This window comes from Camelina sativa, chromosome 4 (genome assembly GCF_000633955.1).
Source record: "Camelina sativa cultivar DH55 chromosome 4, Cs, whole genome shotgun sequence".
NCBI lineage: Eukaryota > Viridiplantae > Streptophyta > Magnoliopsida > Brassicales > Brassicaceae > Camelina > Camelina sativa.
This window is the reverse complement of record NC_025688.1, coordinates 7076770-7101078: the sequence shown is the minus strand read 5'-3', so window position 1 is coordinate 7101078 and position 24309 is coordinate 7076770. Positions and strand designations below refer to the sequence as shown.

The 24309-nt window shown below is 35.4% G+C and overlaps 5 protein-coding genes across 7 annotated transcripts; 2 read left to right on the top strand and 3 right to left on the bottom strand.

Moving 5' to 3' along the window:
• Window positions 219-7039, top strand: LOC104780017 (DExH-box ATP-dependent RNA helicase DExH17). 2 transcript variants are annotated; one of them, XM_010504479.2, is made up of 28 exons: window positions 219-344; window positions 606-757; window positions 963-1146; window positions 1245-1406; window positions 1587-1824; window positions 1954-1990; window positions 2081-2127; window positions 2260-2297; window positions 2418-2439; window positions 2538-2750; window positions 2838-2994; window positions 3085-3136; window positions 3259-3330; window positions 3427-3476; window positions 3585-3702; window positions 3780-3843; window positions 3915-3998; window positions 4063-4188; window positions 4268-4464; window positions 4556-4744; window positions 4854-5105; window positions 5254-5303; window positions 5428-5445; window positions 5553-5638; window positions 5759-5936; window positions 6037-6074; window positions 6148-6447; window positions 6542-6900. In XM_010504479.2, the coding sequence occupies exons 2-28, from the start codon at window positions 690-692 to the stop codon at window positions 6898-6900; spliced, it is 3399 nt and encodes a 1132-aa protein (XP_010502781.1). In that variant the 5' UTR covers window positions 219-344; window positions 606-689. The 2 variants fall into 2 exon arrangements, with proteins under 2 accessions (XP_010502781.1, XP_010502780.1); XM_010504478.2 differs by having other exon boundaries at window positions 229-344; window positions 667-757; window positions 6542-7039.
• LOC104783634 (putative E3 ubiquitin-protein ligase ARI4) lies at window positions 7255-8587 on the bottom strand. The gene has a single exon (XM_019244065.1). The coding sequence runs from the start codon at window positions 8458-8460 to the stop codon at window positions 7255-7257; it is 1206 nt and encodes a 401-aa protein (XP_019099610.1). The 5' UTR covers window positions 8461-8587.
• Window positions 8636-9691, bottom strand: LOC109132453 (putative E3 ubiquitin-protein ligase ARI4). The gene has a single exon (XM_019244064.1). The coding sequence runs from the start codon at window positions 9689-9691 to the stop codon at window positions 8636-8638; it is 1056 nt and encodes a 351-aa protein (XP_019099609.1).
• Window positions 12960-14702, bottom strand: LOC104780016 (probable E3 ubiquitin-protein ligase ARI3). Its single transcript, XM_010504477.1, has one exon. The coding sequence runs from the start codon at window positions 14697-14699 to the stop codon at window positions 12960-12962; it is 1740 nt and encodes a 579-aa protein (XP_010502779.1). The 5' UTR covers window positions 14700-14702.
• On the top strand, window positions 19201-24201 carry LOC104780015 (zinc finger CCCH domain-containing protein 41). 2 transcript variants are annotated; one of them, XM_010504475.2, is made up of 6 exons: window positions 19201-19537; window positions 19888-20644; window positions 21160-22326; window positions 22716-23030; window positions 23178-23661; window positions 23830-24201. In XM_010504475.2, exons 2-5 carry the CDS (start codon window positions 19937-19939, stop codon window positions 23658-23660), a joined length of 2673 nt encoding a protein of 890 aa, XP_010502777.1. In that variant the 5' UTR covers window positions 19201-19537; window positions 19888-19936; the 3' UTR covers window position 23661; window positions 23830-24201. The 2 variants fall into 2 exon arrangements, with proteins under 2 accessions (XP_010502777.1, XP_010502778.1); XM_010504476.2 differs by having other exon boundaries at window positions 23827-24201.

Below are 24309 nucleotides of genomic sequence, written 5' to 3'. Positions count from 1 at the left end.
TTGCAGTAATTTCATAATCCGACGACGAGAAAGGAGCGATATATATTTATGAAAATGACCCCCCCCCCCCCANATGGCCCCCCCCCCCCATAGAAAAAGAAAAAATCATAATCAACCCGAATATTATGAATTGTCATTAGAAGACCCCATGAGTTTTTTGCAAATTTTCAAAAAGACCAAACTGCGTGACGTTTTTTTATCTGAGCGTTTTTGGCCATTGAAAAAATACTAATTTTAGTTTCGTCTTCACTACAACGGCCTTCTCTCTCTCTCTCTCTCTCTCTCTCAGAGATCGTTGCTCTTCAAGTTTGGTCTCGCGCAAGCTTTTCAATGGTGATTTAACGGTGAGATTTTTTTTTTGATTCTCTGTTCAATTTCGCAATTGTATTTGCTTGATTCGTGATCGGTTTCAATCGGAGAGTAGTTTGCGATCTCCGACTTGTTAAGAATTCCATAGGCTTCTTCATACCTCTTCTCTGAAATTTCGCTAGCGTAATCTGTTTACAAGTTTGAGCTTGGCGATTAATTTAGAAATTTCAATCGTTGATCGGAGCAGATCTTGTGGATGATGATGGTTTTGTTGGTGTTTTTGATTGTACCGATAGATTCATGAAGTGATCTCTATCTAGGCCTAGGGTTCTGATTTCACGCTATTGGAATCTACAGATCTTCTTATTAGCAATTTGGTCATGGATACTCACACGCTCAAATCTGTCTCTGATTTGCCTGGAAATTTCCGTTCAGCTTTTAGCTTCAGGTGAGATCTCTATAAACTTGAGATTTAGTGTTTTGATGTTTTAGTTTCAGCTTTTAGTCTAGTGCTTGCTTCAGATGTTGTGTTTTGCTTACTCAAGGAATGGTTTACATACATGATATCTTTTGGGAATATCATGATTCTTTTATAATATACTTTGTTAATCCAGACTTTGCTTTATGTTGCTTCTGGATTGTTCTGTGTTCAGATACTTCAACTCGCTTCAGAGCGAGTGCTTTCCACTGTGCTTTCACTCCGACATCAACATGGTTATTTCAGCGCCTACGGGAAGTGGTAAAACCGTTCTCTTTGAACTGTGTATTTTGAGGCTCCTCTCTAAGTCCATCTCTACGGAAGGGAGGTTTCTTCATGCTAAAGGAGCTCTTAAAACAGTAAGCTTTTGAGCCTTTGTTTTTACAATACATATATCAATATTGGACTTGCTGCTACCTAGAAGTTTAATTGGGTTCTTCTACCTATTGGTGTCAAGGTTTACATATCTCCGTCCAAGGCTTTAGTACAGGAGAAGCTGCGTGATTGGAATCATAAGTTTAATTCATGGGGAATCATTTGTTTGGAGCTGACAGGTGATAATGAAACCTACAGCACAAGGAATATACAAGACGCAGATATTATCTTGACTACACCTGAGGTCATATATCAATTTCTCTTTTGTTGTCTGTATTTACTGTCTGGAACTTGTTTATAGCTTCTTGTTGCCCCATGCTTATAGCCGGAACACACGTACTATATGATATTTCATTCCGTATTTACACAAAGTACATGCTTGTATCTCTTCTATTGTTTCTGTAGCTTACATGTTTTCCTGCAGAAATTTGATGCAGTGAGCCGTTATCGCGTTACCAGTGGAGGCTTAGGTTTCTTCAGTGATATTGCGCTTGTGCTCATTGATGAAGTTCACCTGCTGAATGATCCCCGTGGAGCTGCTCTTGAAGCAATAGTCAGTAGAATAAAGATTCTTTCTAGCAATCATGAACTAAGGTCAAGTCCTTTAGCCTCCGTGCGTCTTCTGGCTGTCTCAGCTACTATCCCAAACATTGAGGATTTAGGTAAGATAAATCTCACAATTCCCTGTAGATTGTATAATGTTTTTTGCTTTGTTAACTCTACTTCGAAGTAAAAAATAAAAATACTTGCTTCAAACAACTAAAGTGGTAATACTTATTCAATTATTGCAGCTGAATGGCTCAAGGTTCCTACCGCAGGAATTAAGAAGTAACTAATGGATTAATTTTCAGAGAACTATGTCCTTATGTGGGTAACTTTTATCAGTCTCATCATTGTTTCCCTTCCCATGTTGTACAGGTTTGGCGAAGAAATGCGACCTGTTAAGTTGACAACTAAAGTTTTTGGTACCTGTCTCATCTCAAAAGTCATTTTGTTTTTGTTTGGTTAAGTGTTAAGATGATGAATTTGGTTAGCTGTTGATGAGTTTCTTGTTTTCATGAATTGTAAGATAATGTTAACTGTCTTTTTTTATACAGGTTATGCAGCTGCCAAGAATGACTTCCTCTTTGAAAAGGTATACAGTTTCTGCATCTTGGATTTAGATAGCCTTATCCCCTCGTCTCTTTTGTCAAATATTCCAAGACAGAAACTAAATCAATTCTTGTCTTCTTTTCATATATTTTCTCATATCCAGCGCCTCCAAAACTATATCTATGGTAAGCTGCAATTATCATGATTAAGATTCTTCCGTTATTGTTTTCTTTCTTAGGTTGTAACTTATACCACTCTGTTGAGGAATCCTATGAATTTTCAGATATTTTAATGCAATATTCAAAAGGAAAATCTGCATTGGTATTCTGCTCAACACGAAAAGGCGCTCAAGAGGCTGCACAAAAGCTTGCTCAGACTGCAATGACCTATGGTTACTCAAATCCATTTATTAAAAGCAGAGAACAGCTAGAACGATTAAGGGAGGCTTCGCCAATGTGCAGTGACAAACAAATGCAATCTTATATCCTCCAAGGCGGTATGGTCTATTTCACTCTTCTGAGTTGATTGTTCCTTTGCTTCAGCATTGTCTGCAAACTGAATAGTACCAAAATGTCCCAATTAGTTGGTTATCACAATGGTGGACTTTGCCAAAAGGACCGCAGCCTCGTAGAAGGGCTCTTCCTTAATGGAGATATCCAAGTTATCTGCGCGACCAACACTCTTGCCCATGGAATCAACCTGCCTGCACATACAGTTGTCATAAAATCAACTCAACATTTGTACGTCTTTGCATAGATATGTCCATTAAGTGAATATTTGGAATTTAAAAGTTAATATCCAGTATCCACTGACATTTGTATTCCATATAGCAATAAGGAAAAAGGTCACTACATGGAATATGATCGTTCCACACTACTACAGGTAAATTATTTGAGGATTTATAGTTTTCTAAATGTTATATTGCAGTGTGATTAGCTTCACAAGCTACTGGAATATGTTCTAAAAATATATTGCTAGCAGGATAAGTAATCTCTCTTTTCTAGATGTGTGGCAGGGCCGGTCGACCTCCATTTGATGACACGGGAATGGTTATTATTATGACAAGACGAGAGACGGTTATTTACTGAAACTTTTCTCATGTGGCTGAATCACTTACTTTAATTTTACTTTTCTCTAATATTGTCTGCTTTTAACTTAATAAACTATTACAGGTCCATCTATATGAGAATCTCTTAAATGGATGTGAGGTTGTTGAATCACAGTAAGTATTGCCTTTAAACTTTTTTTTGTGAAACCCTTTGCTTTCTTACACATTCTTAGAAGCTATTTGTTGGCGTAAACAAAAACTCTTTTGTTTATTTTGTTCCAGATTGCTGCCATGCTTAATAGAGCACCTAACCGCAGAAATAGTTCAACTCACTATCTCTGACATTACACGGGCAATTGAGTGGATGAAATGCTCATACCTGTATGTCCGAATGAAAAAGGTATGTTCATATGCTCTGTCAATGATTTCTCAGGTAATCGTATATGGTACAGATAACTTGGAAGTTCGTATGGACAGAATCCAGAGAATTATGCTATTAAGAAAGGAATTCCTAAAGATCGAGTAGAGAAGCATTTGCAAGGTGCCCTACTGACTTAGTTAGTTTACCCATTTTTCCTTTTGGGAGTTCTCATTTTTGCTATTTCCTACCAGAGCTTTGCCTTCAGAAGATCAATGAGCTTTCCCACTATCAGATGATCTGGACTGACACAGACGGCTTTGTTTTGAAACCAGAAGGTACTGAGATATATGATTTCATATCTTCAATTTCAAAATATAATGCACTCTCATTCTTGTGTAGAGCCCGGAAGGCTGATGACAAAGTATTATCTAAAGTTTGACACAATGAAGTACATTATTAATGCACCGACGGGCTATAGCTTGAATGAGGCCCTTCAGATAGTATGTCGTGCTGAAGAGATATCTTGTAAGTCAAATCTGCTTTGGTACATAACTCTGTTTTTACTTGATGAATGTACTAATCTATGTTTATATTAAAAATGAAGGGATACAGCTCAGACGCAATGAAAAGAAGACATTAAATGATGTAAATGCAGATAGAGAAGGGAGGCTCAGATTCCACATCAACGATAATAAAGGAAAGCGGAAAAAACGCATCCAAACCAGAGAAGAGAAACTGTTTCTGCTTGCAAATGATTGGTTGACTGGGGATCCTTCAATCCATGATTTATCCATGACTCAGGTCCACCAATATTATATTCATGGCTTCTGTCTATCACTTGATCACGGTTACTTCTTAGCTCTGCATATGAACATTGAAACTTTTGTCTCAGGATGCTAACTCTATTTGCTCGAACGGATCCAGAATAGCCAGATGCATGAAAGAGTACTTTATTTACAAAAAGAATTATAAAGGAACTCTTAGCTCAACTCTTCTAGCAAAATCACTCTATCAAAAGCTCTGGGACGACAGCCCATATTTGCTGAAACAATTACCAGGCATTGGAATGGTTACAGCAAAGGTTTCATCTCTGTTTTCTCTTTATACTCGTTCACTGCACCTTACTTTACCAGATGCTTCAGTGAATTTTTTTTCTTGGTACCTTTTGTCTAAATGCCTTCTTTTGCTAGGCACTTCATTCGATGGGAGTCAGGTCATTTGAAGCTCTTGCTGAAGCTGATCCACGAAGGATAGAGATTGTTACCGGTCGAAAATATCCTTTCGGAAATACCATCAAGGAGTCTCTATCATCCCTACCTCCTAAAGTTGAAATCAAGGTCGAGGAAGTTGACTGCCAGAAGCAAGGGATATCTAAACTAGCAGTCACATTGACACGGCTATCACAACCTGTCCAATCCACAAAACGCCATTATGCTGACATGGTTAGTTTCCTTAGCTTTCTGCATTTATACTCTAACTCTACTGAAGATACTGTACCTGCACCTCCACTTCTCTGAATAGTTTTTTGATTCGCTCATGAAAAAGTGATAACTACTAGATAAGCTACTAATCTGTATCCTTTTCTGGCAGATTGTTGGTTCAGATGAAGAGAATCGTATCCACTTTCATGAGAAAATAAGGTGATGAGCACTTAACCAATGATAAACCATAACTTCTTCTATTACAACATTCTTGTTTTCACGTAATCCTCTTTTAAGACATTTAAGTAAACGTAACTAATCAGTAATATTTTAATGGTAGCAGAATGGAAGACTTCTCCAGGTATGTTTACCTATCAGCCACTCTATCATCATTATCCCGATGCCAATCTTCGTCTAACTTCATCTAAGATTTGCAATACTTCATTCCTTTTTGTTGCCTTCTTCTAGTCCATATAGCGTAACCATTCTCCTGGAAAGGCCTCATCAACAAGCAAAGGCGACTGTGAAGGCTGATCTCATCTTCGAAGAATACAGTTAAGTCTTCTAAATAACACATCTGGTTTGGTAGCAAAACTTGATGACCATGTAGTAAGTAAGACACTGAAATAAGTAACAAACCAAGTGTGTTTACATCTGGGCTTTTGTTATTGTAGTTGGTATTGACCTCCATGAAACACTTCTACTGAAGAAGGCAAACAACAACAAAATAAATTACAGAAGCGAAAACAGGCTGCCTCACTATTATCCTCCTATGGTGGATGCCTGCATAGTAGATGATGACAACCCAGCTACATCTGGACCTTCAACCCGGAAGGATAAGAAAGATGAGATGTGAGTGCATTTTATATACTTTCTTGCTCAGAAAAATGTCCTTTTATCAGTTTCTTCATGATTACAACTTTCTCCTCAACTGCTCGATTTCCTTCTTCAGGCCTAGTTTCAAGCTCATAGATGAGGATTCAGAAGAAGGTTAGATGCTCACTACAAATTTAATCCTTTTTCTCTTGTGTGCTTTGTATTCACCATTTTTCTTTCTTTACAGAGAAAGAGCCCTATGTGACGATGGAAGAAGATGACTGTGTCATTATCAATGAACATACAGTCTTTGACCACATACGCGAAAAAGCCAAGTGTTTTCCCACATTGAAAACTTTGAATCCAACCTCTCCAGCATCAAGAAAATCACCTCAGAAAAGGAAAAGCTTAGTGGAGAATTCTCCTGAACTCGATCCTCTATTTCAGTATGATTCTGTGCTTGGTTTACCTACAAGAACTAAGGATATCAAACAAAGTGCACAGCAAATTACTAGCCCAGGTTATGCAAGCCTTGCAGACAAAACTGGTGCATAAATCTTCTTCACTCATTATGAAGTTCTATTTTGCGTTTATAAATATTTGCTTAAAGTCTGACTATGACCTCCCATGGATCTGACAAGGTGAAAAAGAAAGACCATTCTCGGATGAAACAATATTCAACTACATAAGGAAAAGGTCCAAGAACTCTCCGGTAGTCATCACATCAAGAACCGAAGATCCTATAGCCATATGTTCTCAAGAAGGAAGCAACACAGAGATAAGTCCGTATAGAGCATATGGATTATTGGTTAGTCCTTCAAAAAAAAGGCCAGGGATCACATCTGATGCACCTACAGAAATTCTGTCTTTTGATATCTCGATGGTCAAGGGAAGCAGCACAAGCTTAGAGAAGAATAAGGGATTATGCTCAACACTTGCAGGTAAGTCCAAAGAATCTGATTCTTTTCTTGGATTCAAAAGCGTCTTCTCTTTTCTGTGACTTTCTCATATACATGCCTTAAAACAAAACTCAATGTTGGTGAGTCTCTAGGCTCCTAGAGAGCACATAGTAATTACTAATGATAGTGGTAAAGATGAATGGATAATTAGAACAAAAATTAGTTTCTTCAAACCAAGAACTGCATGCTGTTTTGTTTATTTACCGAAAGTTCTGACAAATTAAAAAAGGAATGGTTGTGAAACTACCAAAAATACAAGAGCATTAGACTGAGAGAACCATAACGGGGGGGAAAAAAACCTTTTTCTATTGCATCATCTGTTTATGAAACAAAAACTAGTAAAACAAGAGAAATAATTAAAACTTATTTGAGGAAGATCCGCTTGAACCACAAGCCTAAGAAGCACAAAACTTAGGAGCTTGTTCTATTCCCCTTGATTTGTAAGGTGCAATGTTGTGGAATCGGACTGAACCAAATAAATCATTTTCAATGCACTCGTACAGTTTCTTGCAGAGTGTATCAACCAAAGCACTCATGTCGATGAGTTGACTCTTCATATTTATTACTTCCTTATGATCATACTCATGAAAAGGCTCTTCTAAAATTTTGGAAAGTTTCTCAACATTACCTTCAAGTTGCTGCTGCTGATCTTCAAACAGATTCTTCTTTATCTCCCTCTCTTCATCGCTCATCTCATCTTTGAACAGCTCTTCCCCAAACATGTAGAACGCGAAAGGATATGAATACGAAAGAATCCTTCTTGATCTGAATAACCGGTTCACTGCATCTGTAACCCAACCGTATTCTTTAAACACGGCTCGATTATCCTTGGTTTCAGAATTTAACTCTGCCTTCTCCAGGATACTTTTCCTAAGTTTATTCTCTAGCTTCGATGAATCGGTATGTGCTTTGTAGCGGTAATGGTAATGTGTGTACCTGTCCAAATCCCTTTTGGCTCTATCCAGTTGCCTTACTTTGTCATCTTTGTACCGACCACAGCTATGACCAGCGATACTCCGATAGCTATGAGTCTTTCCAGTAGCTTCACCACACAGCCAGCAAAAACACTGCCCGCAAATACAAGTCATGTGATTGCACCCATCCCTCTTTTCAACTGGTTTGCTACATTCGGGACACAGCTTAGTGTTAACTGTTATCCAATTAACAGTCTCAGACTCGTCTGCACACTTTTTAGTCCATAGCTTCCACATCAAACAAGAGCAAGGAGAGTGAGACTCACTCAGACAACTGAAACAGAACTGATGTCCACATGAACACTCAACCTCATCGTCGTCGTCATCTACCGTTTTTTGTATCGCGTTCCCGCAATGCGGTGTGCTTGGACACCACTTCACCATCTTGTTATCTTCGACATACGACTCAATGAGGAAACGATCAAACTTCTCAGCCAACTCCGGACTAACTAGTCTCCTAACAACATCCTCGTCGCAAATCACGTTGCATTTATGAGCCATACATCTAATCCTTTTGCTCTCACCTTCATTAATCCTCACAGTAAAGTGTCCCTTCCAACAATCATTGCAAAACCTATGACCACACTCCATTCTTGTCATGGCATGTTTTGATGAAACCTCTTCCATGCAGATATCACACTTCCTCGTCTTCTTCGCCTTCTTCGTCTTCTTACTCGTCTTCTTACTCGTCTTCTCCTTCTTCTTCCTCTTCGAATTAACTACGCAAGGGTCACAAACTGTAAGACCAGCACAAGTAAACAAAAAATCTTTGCCTTGATCAGCATACACAGAGAACAACTTATCAACCTTCCATTGGTAATGAATAAGAAGNGCTATGACCAGCGATACTCCGATAGCTATGAGTCTTTCCAGTAGCTTCACCACACAGCCAGCAAAAACACTGCCCGCAAATACAAGTCATGTGATTGCACCCATCCCTCTTTTCAACTGGTTTGCTACATTCGGGACACAGCTTAGTGTTAACTGTTATCCAATTAACAGTCTCAGACTCGTCTGCACACTTTTTAGTCCATAGCTTCCACATCAAACAAGAGCAAGGAGAGTGAGACTCACTCAGACAACTGAAACAGAACTGATGTCCACATGAACACTCAACCTCATCGTCGTCGTCATCTACCGTTTTTTGTATCGCGTTCCCGCAATGCGGTGTGCTTGGACACCACTTCACCATCTTGTTATCTTCGACATACGACTCAATGAGGAAACGATCAAACTTCTCAGCCAACTCCGGACTAACTAGTCTCCTAACAACATCCTCGTCGCAAATCACGTTGCATTTATGAGCCATACATCTAATCCTTTTGCTCTCACCTTCATTAATCCTCACAGTAAAGTGTCCCTTCCAACAATCATTGCAAAACCTATGACCACACTCCATTCTTGTCATGGCATGTTTTGATGAAACCTCTTCCATGCAGATATCACACTTCCTCGTCTTCTTCGCCTTCTTCGTCTTCTTACTCGTCTTCTTACTCGTCTTCTCCTTCTTCTTCCTCTTCGAATTAACTACGCAAGGGTCACAAACTGTAAGACCAGCACAAGTAAACAAAAAATCTTTGCCTTGATCAGCATACACAGAGAACAACTTATCAACCTTCCATTGGTAATGAATAAGAAGTATCCTCGCTTGGTTCTCCTTAACTGATAAAAATTCCATAACCCTAACCAAAACATCCTTCTGCGCTGCTATAAGTGCTTCCTTCGTGATCACCTGGCTCGTAGGTTTTCTAGAGTGTTGCAAACCCGACTCTTCCTCGTCGCAACCCTCCTGATCATGATCATCGGATTCAGAGTAGCAATAATCTTCCTCCTCGAAACTTAAATATTCGTCATCCATGGATCAAAATAATTAAGAGACGATCAGAGCAAAAATATCGACCAAGAGCGCGAGAGTTATGAAGACGATGAAGTTAGACGACAAGTTTCATACACTTGGCGAGATCTTTTGTAGAGAGAATTGTTACTTTGTTGGACTCAATAACTTTATATATAGGGCAGTATGGTTCCTTTTTATAGATGGAATTAACTATTTCCTTATTTTAAATTAAAGTAAACGTCTCTTATTTTTTCTAATTGAATTTGAGATGTCCTTATTTATAGTTTGAGCATCTTTATATATTTTCTAATTTTCTTCTACTACAAAATGTAAACATGGTTTTTTTTTTCTTCATTATTATTTTTCTCCTAAACGTAGAACTCACTTTAGAGACTGGTCGGTGAACTACAAGTTTGATGATTAACTTGTTAAGTTTGATTATGTATCCCTGTATATTAAAAGACAAGCATTCTCACTAAAAAAGCTGATGTGTCAGCATTACAGAGCTCAGTGCACATTTTTGCAAAATCCCCTTAATTTTTCTAATTAATTACATCTTTGTGCGATTGTATTTATTTGCACAAAAAAAAGTGCATAAACGATAACCCTACACATACCTATCCTCACCTATAAATAAAATTTTCCTAACACTCACAAGAAAAAACAAACAAACTTCATCTTCAATTTTCATATGCCTTCTTTCACTAAGCTTTACGTGAGTCTTTTTTAGTTATGGTTCGAGCGTAATAGCCAATACCAATCTTTTACAAATATTATTTATGATGAACATCCTCCTAAGTTTGTTTATAATGTAGAGAAAAAACAGTGGCAGCAAAAAAAGAAAAACAGTATTCTCTATCAATTGGGAACCTTTACTCGGTAAGTATTCAAAGTTTTATGATGATCAAGTTCACAGTTTAATTGGTAAAAAATATGATGATGATCAAATTATCAAATATGATGATTATCAAGTTCAAAGTTTTCTGATGATCAAATAAACAATAATAATCACATAACTAAAAAATATTCAAAAGTAAAGACGATATTTAAGGAGAATTTCCTATAATTAAGTCATTTGTTTCCTATTATTTAAATATTATCTTTAAATATTCCTTATAATTGTTACAAATCATTTTGTAAAGTAAACTGAAAATGTCCCCTACTAACTTTTTTTCCCACAATGTAAAATGATACTGAGTATAAATAAAATGATACTAACTATAAAGATATTTAATCCCTAAAATCACTCAAACTATTTAAATCAAACTATCCAATTTCAAGAAACTAAATTTAAATTCAAATATATTAAAGGTAAATTTGTTACCATCAAAATTGGACAATTAAATTCAAAAACTTATAAATGTAAACATGTTAAATTTAGTTATATATTCATTAACATAATTTTTGATTTGATATTACCTAACATACAAAACTGAATAGATTTTAAATATAATTTAAATAACGATTTTTTTTCCTTAAATATATATGCCAAACCGAAATTAACAAAATCTAAAATAACTACAATTTTTTTTTTGTTAGCATTTTAAAATATTTTGGAGTAACAAATAGTATACCCTTTATGGAGTAAGGCTACCGAGACGGGTTTGACCCGCTTAAGGATTTAGGTCATTCGTTTCGAGAAGTTTTAGTCTTTTTGATGGTTTTTATCCGTTTCATAGTTTACAAGTTTGATACAATTCCGATTAATCACTAATTTCGTAAACATTAGATTCATGTATGTTGTTTTGTGAATCTTAATTTATGCTGAAACCTTTATTATTTCAAAAATCACAAACTGGATGAAACCAAACTTATAGTAAACATAGTTTTTTAAATTAATCACGCACATACGTGCGGGTCGGTACCTAGTTGGTGTTATTATCCAGACGGTTTTTCTTTTGTTGGGATTTTTTTATTTATTTTATACTTCCACCTCACCATTTGTACTTTTGTAGATTATAATTGGTATTGTGTATGTGTATTATTTGAGATCCCCGCCGTTTTACTTCATAAAAATGGATCCGGGTTCAGATTATCAAATCTTGAATCGGTCGAAATTTGATCCAAATTAGTGAAATATTTTTTTTATGTTTTTAAATTATTATATTATTTTTTTATATGAAAAATATTCTTTTTATAACACATCAAATATAACTTTTGAAAACATTTACAATAAAAGTTATCATACTATTCTTTCAAATTAAATTTCCACTTTTAATGAATCTATATCAGAATATAGATATTAACTATATTGAATGGAAACTCTTTTTGAGGTCAATTTTCCGTTTCCGAAACGTTTTTGGAAGTGAAAACTCGTGGAAACACATAAATACGATTCCTAAAAATCTTTTTCTAAAAACACGATGGTTTCTATTTTGGAAATGCGATGGAAACTCTTTTTTTAGTTTGAAAATTTAATACAATTTGAAAATTTAAGAATTCATGATACATATAAATATATCATATTACTAGTGTTTTAGTTTAATTATTTAATATTTATGTTTTGAATTTGTGCTATTTCAAATATTCCTTTCAATATAGTTTTTATGTATGGTATTTTATTATATATATATATATGTATACACACGTTTCTATTTTCTAATTTTAGAAAAAAAAATCATTTTGTGTTTTCGAAATGTTATGTTTCTACGTATCCGTTTCCATTTGGATGCAACATATGATATCAACCAAAATCGGATAACTAGAAAGACATATATCCCAATAATTAAAATTTGCATCTGGATCTGATCCACCACTATTATCTGTTTATAATTTTTTTTAAGTAGAAAATTATATTGTTGGACTTTGCGTTGGGACCTCGAACCATTGTATAAGGATATTAAATCTTCCATATTCATATGAATGATTTGTAAATAATATATATAATCACATTAGTTAGGACTTAGGATAGTAGGTTAAATGACATATATATATATATATATATATGTATGCTTGCACATTGTTAAGCCATGCCTATAATAAATACTCTAATTCTTCCAGTCACAACTCTCATCCCTTTCTACACATTGTAGCTCCTGCTCTATAATGTGAACCGGCCTTGCAAGATTTTTGGGTAACTAGGTTAAGTATTTAACAGTGAGTTGTGATGGGTTTAGAGATGGTTTTGCATCCTCCTAAAATGGTTATGATGAACCCATTAAGAAAACAACGCCATTAAGAAGAGCCAACCATAAATAACACTGCATCATCTGTCTATGAAACAAAGACTACTGAAAAGGGAAAACTAAACAAATAAACTTATATAATCAAAATAATAACTTCTCATGATCTACGAAGATCCGCTTGAACCACAATCAGAAGATTTGTCAGGACAAAACTCAGTTGCTTGTTCTATTCCCTTTGACCTATAAGGTGCAACGTTGTGGACTCCAAATTGGATTGGGCCCAACAATTCATTCTCAATGCACTCATACATTTGCTTGCAGAGTTTATCGACCAAAGCACTCAAATTGTTGAGTTGTCTCTTCATCTCCACTACTTCCATAAAACAGTATCCATCAAAAGGCTCTTCTAAAACCTTGGAAAGTTTCTCAACGTTACCTTCAAGTTGCTGCTGCTGATCCTCGAACAGATTCTTCTTTATCTCTCTCTCTTCATCACTCATCTCATCTTTGAACAGCTCTTCCCCAAACATGTAGAACGCGAAAGGATATGAATACGAAAGGATCCTTCTTGATCTGAATAACCGGTTCACTCCATCTGTAACCCAACTGTATTCTTTAAACACGTCTTGATCCTTGGTTTCAGAATTCAACACTGCCTTCTCAAGGACACTCTTCCTAAGTTTATCCTCTAGCTTGGATGAATCGGTATGTGCTTTGTAGCGGTAATGGTAATGTGTGTACCTGTCCAAATCCCTTTTGGCTCTCTCCAATTGCCTTACTTTGTCATCTTTGTACCGACCACAACTATGGCCCTCGATAGTCGTCCAAGTATGGTTGACTCCAGTAGCTTCACCACACAGCCAACAAAAATGCTGCCCACACTTACAAGTCATGAGATTGCAACCATCTCGTTTTGAAATAGGTTTGCTACATTTGGGGCAAAGCTTTGTGTTAACTGTTATCCAGTTAACAGACTCTGACTCGTCGGCACACTTTTTAGTCCATAGCTTCCACATCAAACAAGAGCAAGGAGAGTGAGACTCACTCAGACAACTGAAACAGAACTGATGTCCACATGAACACTGAACCTCGCTGCTGTCATCTACCGTTTTTTGTATCGCGTTCCCGCAATGCGGTGTGCTTGGACACCACTTCACCATCTTGTTATCTTCGACATACGACTCAGTGAGGAAACGATCAAACTTCTCAGCTAACTCCGGACTAACGAGTATCCTAACAACATCCTCGTCGCAAATAGCGTTGCATTTATGAGCCATACATGTAATCCTTTTGCTCTCACCTTCATTGATCCTAACAGTGAAATGTCCCTTCCAACAATCATTACAAAAGCTATGACCACACTCCATTCTCGTCATCATATTACTTGGTAAATCATCTTCCATGCAGATATCGCAACACTTCATCATCGTCCCACCATTCGATGTAACCAAACGAGGATCGAAAACAGTAAGACCAGCAAGAGAAAACAAACGATCTTTGCCTTGATCAACATACACAGAGAACAAGTTATCAACGTTCCATTGATAATAAATAAGAAGTGTCCTGGCTTGGTTCTCCTTAACCGATAACAATTCCATAACCCTAACCAAAACATCCTTCTGTGCTGCTACAAGAGATTCTTTAGTGATCACCTGGCTCGTAGGCTTTTTCGAGGATACGTGTTGCAAATCTGACTCTTCATCGCTGTAACAGTACTCCTGCTCATCCAAGGAATAATCATAATCCTCTTCTTCTTCCTCCTCTTCCTCCTCCAAGCTCATATATTCGTCATCCATGGATTGACAAAAAGAAGAAAAAAATAAGAGTAATCTTTGGAGGAGACGATCAAGAATTGAAAAGATTCGATCAATTAAAGGGAGAAGATTGGATACGAAACGTCTCATATATGTTGGGGGGCGAGATCTTGAGAATTGTTAGTAAACGCAAAACTTTAGGGCAATATTGTTGATTTTCTTATAGTTGAAGTAAATCTTTTTCAATAAAAGAAAATATCTCTCTTCTTTATCTTTCTTGAATTAAATTTACAATTTCCTTACTTTTTCCAAAAAAAAAAACATTAAATATATAAAGTTCTGTTTTAAAGTTAATCATTAATACAATCCTGTGGTACATGTCACCTCTATTGATCATTAGATGTTGGCTTGTGTCAAAACATTTTTAGTTTTTTTTTTATTTAATAAAATTTGAAAATAATCACGGAAAATTCCCTCAAAAGAACACAAACTATTTAATATTTGAGAGAAAAAACATCAACTTTTTTGTTGCCAAAAAAAAATTAGGAACCATTTTTAAGCTGACAAAAAATACAAACTATTACTTTTCTAATTTATTCTCGTATCTATTACTACGTCAACGACTCGTGAATTCGTAACTATTTTTGGAAAAAATTCCAGAAACATACCTAAACTTTTTGTTCCTTGGCAGAAAAATACACACTGCATATCAAAAAGTTTTTTTTTCCATTAACAATATTAGGTGGTCACAACTTATAGCTTCTTATACTCTCTTAGATCTACGTAGACTTTAGAAATTTTGGGACTACATCAACACTAAAACTCTAAATTTCCTGAGAGCTCCAAAGACCTTTGTTTTAGAGATTCTCTCATAAAACGATTAATGACGAACCCCTTCAAAAAATATGTTTTGATGTATTTACCGCAATTTTAAAAAAGTTTATATTTTCTATTTTATTTGATATTTTCTATTTTATTTGATATGTTCTATTTATATTTGATATAATAACATATATTTTATTTTATTATTAATATAATAAATAAACCTAAAAAATTTGTTACTATTAATCCTCGTTTAATCTCCAAATTTTAAACAAGGCTTCTATGTATGAGGATCAATAGAGTAGATGAAGTATGAGCTCTGACCACCTTAAATTGTTAATGAGAAAAAAAAATCTTTTTTATCTACGTAATTTTCTTGCAACGGAAAAACTTCATATGTTTTTCTGGCAAAATTAAATAATTTAGGTTTGTTTTTGGATTTTTTTTCCAAAAATAGGAACACTATTACAACACTGTTAACAGTTTTAACATAGACGAGGAGAAATTAGAAAAAGTAATAGTTCGTGTTTTTCTTCTCAGCTAAAAAATAGTTTGTGTATTTTTCTGGCAGTGAAAAAAAGTTCATGTTCTGTTTGGCAAATATTAAAAAGTTCATGTGTTTTTGGGAATTTTTCTGAAAATAAATATATTTTTATATACTAATTTACATTTTTATATCTATTTTTTCAACATTTCTTTTCGTTAACCAAAAAGAAAAACTAACAAAATAACAAAACTATATATGCTAATTTTACTAGGGCATCGGTAACTCCACTCTATTTTAAAGTCAAAACTACTACTCTATATCTTACTCTAAAATAGAAAAAATGATGAGATTGCTCTATATTTAGTAACTCTATTCTCATCTCTATTTTTTTTTACTCTAACTTTATTTTGGTGTAAAAAATAGAGGAACACATTAGAGAAAAACCATACTTTATTTTTGAGTTACTTAAACGGAGATATACATTAAAGATGGTCTTGTGCTCTTGGTAAATTAGTTTTTGACATGTATCAAATATAATAAAATTTTAATTAGCATGGGTATTAATCAATATATAACCACTTAAATGTTTTTACTCACTTTTTTTTCCCTAGAATAGTTTTCACTAGTATATATAGTGACTAGATGCAAGTTTGTATATTAGATGATGGGATTGTTTATTTTTAAGAAATGTGAAATTTATATATAGTGAACGAAGCTATACATTGTGTGTAGTAGACTGAAACAAATCAGTCAAAATAGAGCAGCCTAGAACTGAGGATTACAAATAAAAGAAAACTGAAACAGCTAATAACATATCATTGTCGCAGCTCGTCCCATCGTACTTGCAAGCCATGAAGTTTCGATGTTGGTTGTGTTTTCAGAGACGTGATACAGACATACAGTTGATAATGGCTTTGGTAATAGTGCCAACCAAGGCGGTTGTTGTGTGAAAACCTTGGCCATGATCCCGCCCATTCCTCTCTTTGTGTGAAAACTTGGCCATGATCCCGCCCATTCCTCTCTCTCCAAACCATGTAGAGAGTAGTTTGGAAGACCTTATACGGAGCAGTGTCATCTCTTTATGGCTGTAACGGTTTGAGCACATGGAAGCTAAGGTTCTTGACCAGTCTGGGCTGAGCTGACGGGGTAGCAACCGATGAGTGATCTCGGACCAGACGGTAAAAGAGAAAGGGCAAGCGAAGAATAGGTGGTTCCTCGATTCGTCCCTCTCTCCACAAAGTACATATGGTTTAACTAAAAGTATTATATAACAATTTAAAATATTTTAAATATAAATTCAAATAAAAGTGGAAAGAATCATATATTTATATATGTTTGAATTAGGTAGAAATATCTTCTTATCTTTTAAAATCTACCATATAATTGATTTTGAAATTTTGGTAACTAATATTAAATACATTAGCATTCAAATGATAATTGTTTTAAAAATGAAGATTTATTTGTGAAAAATGCTGCAAAAATATTATCTTGTTATATAAATTTGGGTTTTCAAATTAGCCATTAACAGGATCATGACACGTGTCAAGTATACTGATGAGATATTGACATGTGTTAAAAAATTATTATTTTTCTAAAAAAAAAATAATAGCATTAAATCTACATAAAATTTACATGTTTATATCTAAAAAAAATTCCTAAATCAAAAAGGAAAATTAACAAACTAACATATTTTTCATTTGTACGCTAATTATTATACATGTTTTCTCAATTAGATTTTGACATGTATAAACAAAAAATAATTCATTAAACATATATTATTATTAATCAATAAATATGGAATAACAAATCTAAAAAGAATAACATAAGTTATGTCAAAAGAATTATTATTTTTGAAATGTAATAGGACATCTAATTAAGAAAATAACATTATATCTACATAAATTTACATGTTTATATAAAAAGCTTTTGATCTTTGATTTTTTTTTCTGATATAATCTTTCTTATCAATTGTGGGTCTTTGATTCGTGCAGGTTCTTCAATAGAAGCTACTTGATCGAGTAATTGAGAAGCGATTTTGAAATTTGGGAAGTTAGAACGGTAAACCGTTTTATAGTTGGTTTCAAACCGGATTTATGATGTTTTTTTATCAGATTTGGTTCGTAAACCGTTAAAACCCAAGTATATAGAGAAATATATGAGAACTTTTGATTCAGGTAGAAATAAGTTGAGAATTTACAATTCGAGAATATTTGAGACGAGGTCATAGTTCTAAGTAATTTTGGTACGATGCGATACTTCTGAGGAGTAAACAAGTCATCAATCCTTTAACGTGATTATAACATATGTCATGTTTTGGATTGTTTATAAAGTTTTTATTTTGTATATCTGAATTATCAAAGACTTATATATACCATCATGATTATAATTTTCAAATTTTTATTTTTATTATGTTAATATTAACTTTCCTTCAATTTCTCAATAAAAAACTTTTATTGGGTTGGTCATAAAATCATTGTACTCGAGTAGATAATTTTCACCAGTTGTTCATCCAAAATATCTTTGGAGTAAAAAAATTCATGGTTAAAAATATTATGTCACAAAATAATTTTAGTAATTGTAAGAACTATAATTATGCCAAAATGAAAGTAAAGCAACATAAAATTTGTTTAATTTGTTTAAAAGACATTTTAGGCGGTGATAAAGAGCATACTTTAACCATAAAATAATTTTGGGTATAAGAACATATTTTTAATGGTAAAACATACAGAAATTGTACGTGGTTATTAATTATATGTTATTTTGATGAATTCTTTGCATGTAAAATATTTTGTAATAAGTTGAGAAATGTTCTTGAAATTTGACAATAATAATATTTGTAATGATGAGTATTTGAAAAAAGTTTTGGTGGGATATAATTTAGCTTTAGATTATTGTAATAATTGTTATAATATATTTAAAATATAAAAAATAAATAAGTGTATAAAGGTAAATATAAATACTATTTTTTCTTTAACTAAAATTATTAATATATTTACTTCAGGAAATAATTTGTTTTTTATATTTTTTAAAAAAATTTCAGGGTTTAGAATTTTTTTTTTTCAACAATTTTAATTTCTGCACCCCTTATCTAATATATATATTTATATATATATATATATAAGATAGACTCTGTAACATTATATATATTGCACTTAAAGTCTTAAAACAATAAAAATTAAAAACACAGAAGGACTTGAATTTATAAATTTAGTATCAATTTAGGAAACTAAAAGAATTTACAAACTCTTGGGGTCATTATGTAAAATTTATAAACTCTTGGGGGTAGCAAATCGAAATTTCCCAAGTCTCCTCCTCGCATTGCCTTGTTTATTTTGATAACAAAAAAGTCCCCTCTCTCTCTTCTCTCTTCTCTCAGCTAATTTCACAAGCTCCTTCAAACCCTAACGCCGAGGCCAGTCGCTATCAGCGTCAGCGACGTTGTGATTCTCTGAGCAATTCCTGAACATCTTCGGCGAACAATCTCCTCCGTGGATTTTAATCTTCATTGACGATCTCTCCCTCCGTCACTACTTATTATTTTTTTTTGTCCTCGCTCCAATTTCTTCCCCGAATGTTCCATCCATTGCTTTTGATTTAGGCTTTCGCCGTCGGGTTAGCCTGAATCCGAAATTTCTGGTCTGTGAGGAAGAGCGAACAGAGTCATTGCTTCAGAGAACCTGTAAGATTTATTTCCCCGTTTCTGATAAATTTTTCTGAAGCTCGCTAGCTTTGTTTAAAGCCTAAGTTTCTTATGCTTGTTGATGTTAGTCTTCTGGAGTTATCTTAATGTGTTAGTGTAATCGAGTTGTTGTGGGAATTATGAGCTTAATCGATAGTATATTTGAAGCATGAATCTGTGATCTCACGAGAGATGATCGTTGCTTTGTAATCACTAAAGGGAAGATGAGATATAGGTTGTTTTTCTTGAGGATTGATTGCAAATTAGATCGTTTAGGGGTTCGTTTTGTTGTGTTACTCTTTGTTTGTTGTGTGTGCAATAATCTGATGGTGTATACCAATTTGTATCAGAGTTTTGTATGAAGAGATAAAGGAAGCTCTGCGTTATTGAAGTGGTTTCATGGAACTTTCTGTTTCCTCTCCAAAGCAAAGTGTGTTATCTCCACCTGAGTGTATGAGTGACCCTGAGGAGGAGCATGAGATCAGCGAGGAGGAGGATGACGATCGCAACCATAAGCACCGAAGGAAAGAAGAGGCGAGGTCTCAGTCCTTGGAACAAGATTCTTCAGATCAGGGGTTCTCACGGCCATACAGGAAAAATTATAGACATAATGAAAATGGGAATTCGTTTAGTGAACAAGAAAAGCGGCCTTTTGGGGCAGGATCAGGGCAACGTGTACAGTATGATAATCAAAGAATGAGGTCGAATCCAATGTTTTCAAGGGACTCTGGTCCTGGTAGAGGTAGAGGAAACTATGGTTCTTGGGCCCAGCGTGATTCCAGATTTAATCCTGTTGATCTCTCATCTCATATGGTTCAAGTCAGGTCTATGGCCCCCAATATGTTTGGAGGAAGGGGACTAGCTGGTGTTTCAGCTGCTCAGAGTGCACCATGGCCTGCTTTTGGAATGATTCCTGGAGTTCCAAATGGTGGCTTGGATGGTTTCCATCACTTACAAGGTTCCCTAAGACCTCCCTTAAATGCTCCACTCAGCATGGGTATTCCTCGACAGCGATGCAGAGACTTTGAGGAACGTGGTTTCTGCCTCAGAGGGGACATGTGTCCAATGGAGCATGGGATGAATCGTATTGTTGTTGACGATGTTCAGGTATGTTTTCTTGATTAATTTTGCCTTTAGTTGTTTTAGATTTATCTAGAAAACACAATATAACCTAGAGTGTTTACTAGATATTTGATAACTATTTGCATGATCCTCCACTGAGCTGGAATATCAGCACATCTATGTTTCTTGCATATGTTGCTAGTAGTATGACCACTTTACTCCCTTCAATAGTACTTCTCAGTGATGTTGAGGTTAAGTTCTTTAATGTGTTCAGCAGTAGCTTTTACCTGGCGTGATAATAGTATGACCATTTTACTCCCTTCAATAGTAGTTCTCAGTGATGTTGAATTAAGTTCTTTAATGTATTCAGCATTTGCTTTACCTGGCATGACTCTCAGAAACAGCCAAACTCCATTCTGATTCTTGGATGCATGTTAATGATATATTGAAATCATGGTTGTTGAACTGCAAATACTTTGTACTGCATGATAAATTTCTTATAGTTACCATTTTATTACTTCTCTAAGTGATTAATTTTTCTTCATTTTCCAATTGTGCAGAGTCTATCACAGTTTAACCTTCCTGTTTCAGTCCCTGGTGCACCTCATCTGGCAGCTTCTTCCAAACCGGTGACTGCACAATTTGGGGGTGCTAATTTCATGAATGCTAAAGGAGCTCATGGGAGGATTAACGAGGTTGGAATGACTGTTGATGGTTTGGGTTATGGGGATGCATATCCTAGTGCTGGTGGAACTGATTTTTATGATCCTGATCAACCTTTGTGGAATAACAGTACTGGTGAAACGTCAGGTGCAATATCTACTCTAAATTCTCATGGGATTGATGAGAATGTAGCTCCAGTGGATGACAATAACCAAGATGGCGCTGAAAATGGATGTGGTATTCGAGATTCTAGAAGCACAAGTCAATCAGTTTGGGGAAGAATGCGTGGTTCTAATAGTCAAACGAATTCGAAAGAGAAAACTGATGCAGTATTAAATTCATCAGCTGGTCTTGAAGATCAATTAAAGGAGGTCTCAGTTAATATATCCCGACATGGTAAACAAAATTATGTCGGTGAAAGTGTCACAAAAGTTGTTGATTCATCAAGTACTTCAAATGATGCAATGAACAATACAAGGAAATCAACTCAAAAGGCAATGCGGACTCTATTTGTGAATAATGTTCCCCACGAGAGCAACAGAAGGGACCTCATTCTTGCCCATTTTCAGAAGTTTGGGAAAGTTATTGATATTCACATCCCATTGAATAGTGAGCGGGCATTTGTACAATTCTCGAAACGTGAAGAAGCTGAATCTGCTCTCAGGGCTCCTGATGCTGTGATGGGTAACCGCTTTATTAAACTTTGGTGGGCAAATAGAGATAGTATACCTGATAATGGCTTGTCCACTGGCAATGGTGCTTCTATGAAGGGTCGTGGTATGACTGCTGCTGGAGGGCAGAACCAACTTCCGATTGCTGCAGCTTTGAAAAGCAACCATGTAAATTCCATGGCAAAGGGTCCTGCCTTTCACACTGGTGGAGCTCCGTCCTCCTCTGAACAGTCTAAGCCTGTGGTTGCTACTAGTGGTCCCAAGGTTATGCTGCTTCAGCGGAAGAAAGCAGACACTCTTGAGCAGTTGAAGGAGACACTTCGGAAAAAACAGGAAATGTTGGAGCAGAAGCGTAACGAGTACCGCAAAAAATTGGCCACACTTGAAAAACAAGTACGACCAAGTAACGAAATTTCTTTCCATTTTTTTTATTCAATCCCGGTAATACCTTTTCAAAGGAGAATTACAATTTTGCAATCACTAGAATTCTAGAAAGTTAAGCAGAAGTAGAAGTTAGGGTTCTGAAAATTTGAATCTCAGAAGTGTCTTTTGGAAATTGAAGTAGTGTACAGTGCTAGATAAGTGCAAACCTGATTTCTGATTATATTATAGCATTGAGTTTGGTTCACAAAGATTTGAGTAGACATATGTGCGTCGTGATATATTTATTTTTGCTTAGGATGTCTTCATTCTAATGACCTTGTCTTACTAAATATCGCATAGATGCAGATGAAATTATTTACTTGATCAACATTAATATCATCTTGCGCTAATCTTCTCAGGGTACGGTTGTCAAGGGCGAGGAAACAGATGAGCCAGATGCTAAGCGCGCTAAAGTAGACGCAGCCTCTGATTCCGGTGCTGCAATTGCATCACCAAAAACAGAGTCATCAACAGATACGAGAGTGCCTATCCAGAAACCACTTTCCACTTGCAAGCTAAGCACAGAAACACCATCTCCTGATTCAAAAAACCTGAAGCAGAGACCTTATTCGTATACCACAAGTTTGAAAGCTCCTATGGCAAATAGGTATAAGTTGGATAACCGCACCACGACCATCAAAGTGGTTCCTCCTTTGCCAACTGGGTTAGCTGATGTATGTCCTCCCATTTCCCTTTTTCTTCTTTATGAATGTGCAAAACTTTCTCACTTTCCATTAAATAGGCTAAATACTATTAAATTCCACCCGGATTATTAAGTATTTGACGGACTTACGATGCTTTGAACTATTTTTTACTTCTAGGTTGCTGTCTTAAAGGAACATTTTTCTTATTATGGCGAAGTCTCAAAAGTGGAACTCGAAGACAATGTGTCCATTGGTAGTGGCAAGGACCATGAAACAGATAACGAAAACCGTGCAGCTTGTGTCACATTTGTGAAACGCAGCGCAGCCGAGAAAGCATTAGCTAATGCAAAGTGTTGGCAAGAACACATGTTGCAGCTTGTGTGGGTAACACGTCAAAGCAGCAGAGAGAGCAATAATAACAGCAAAAGCAAGTGCGCTTCTAATGACCCAAAACCAGCAGATGAAGTCAAGACCTCCTCTACAGAAAATCTAGAGAATACAAATGTTTCTGAAGATAACGACAGTACTTTGGATAAACAAGAGACCAAAGAAAGCGACAACGATAACAATAAAAGTAACCACGAGTCCATCGAAGGAGCTTCTGAGGCGATTGTAGCTACAGGAACTGATGAAGATCAGTCAGAACAAATCCGTGAGTGAGGTAATCTTTTTTGTCTCAGAAACAAATCTTTTGATCTTGGGATCTGGTATTAGTGATCTTTTCCTTCGTTTTAGGCTATTTAGCCAATTCGTGAGACGTTAATATTTGTTGGTAGCAAAAGATATATATCTAAGTAATTTTTTTTTTTTTTCCTTTTTGCAATAGTAGAATGTGAAAAAGAAAAGAGAGAAAAGAGAAGACAGAAAAAAGTGTATTGTTACATTTGGCCTTCCAAGAACATTTGGTTGGGTCTTTGTATCAGCAGATCTTTGTGTTTTTTTTTTCCCAGTTATTTAGCTGCTATAACAATTTCGATTCTGTTGTATATAGTTTTGGACATTTTGATTCTTAGTCGTTTATAGTGGAGGAGAAATTTGGTTCGGAAGCCATTTTGAAAGTTATATGCAAGACTTGTATTCTTATCTCCTTTTAGGATTGGAATCTTCAAGTTACAGTGTAGTGTATTTGTTTTCTTTCAGTTCTAACATTTATAAAGGAACAGTTGTAAACAAATTCAATAGTTGTAAATAATTTTATGCATCTCAAGCATTTACAACTTGTTGAATTTGGAAAGTTACTGCTTTGTTCGAACAGCAGACTTTCTAGCAACTGACTGTACCACTCAATGACTCAAACATGAAAATTACA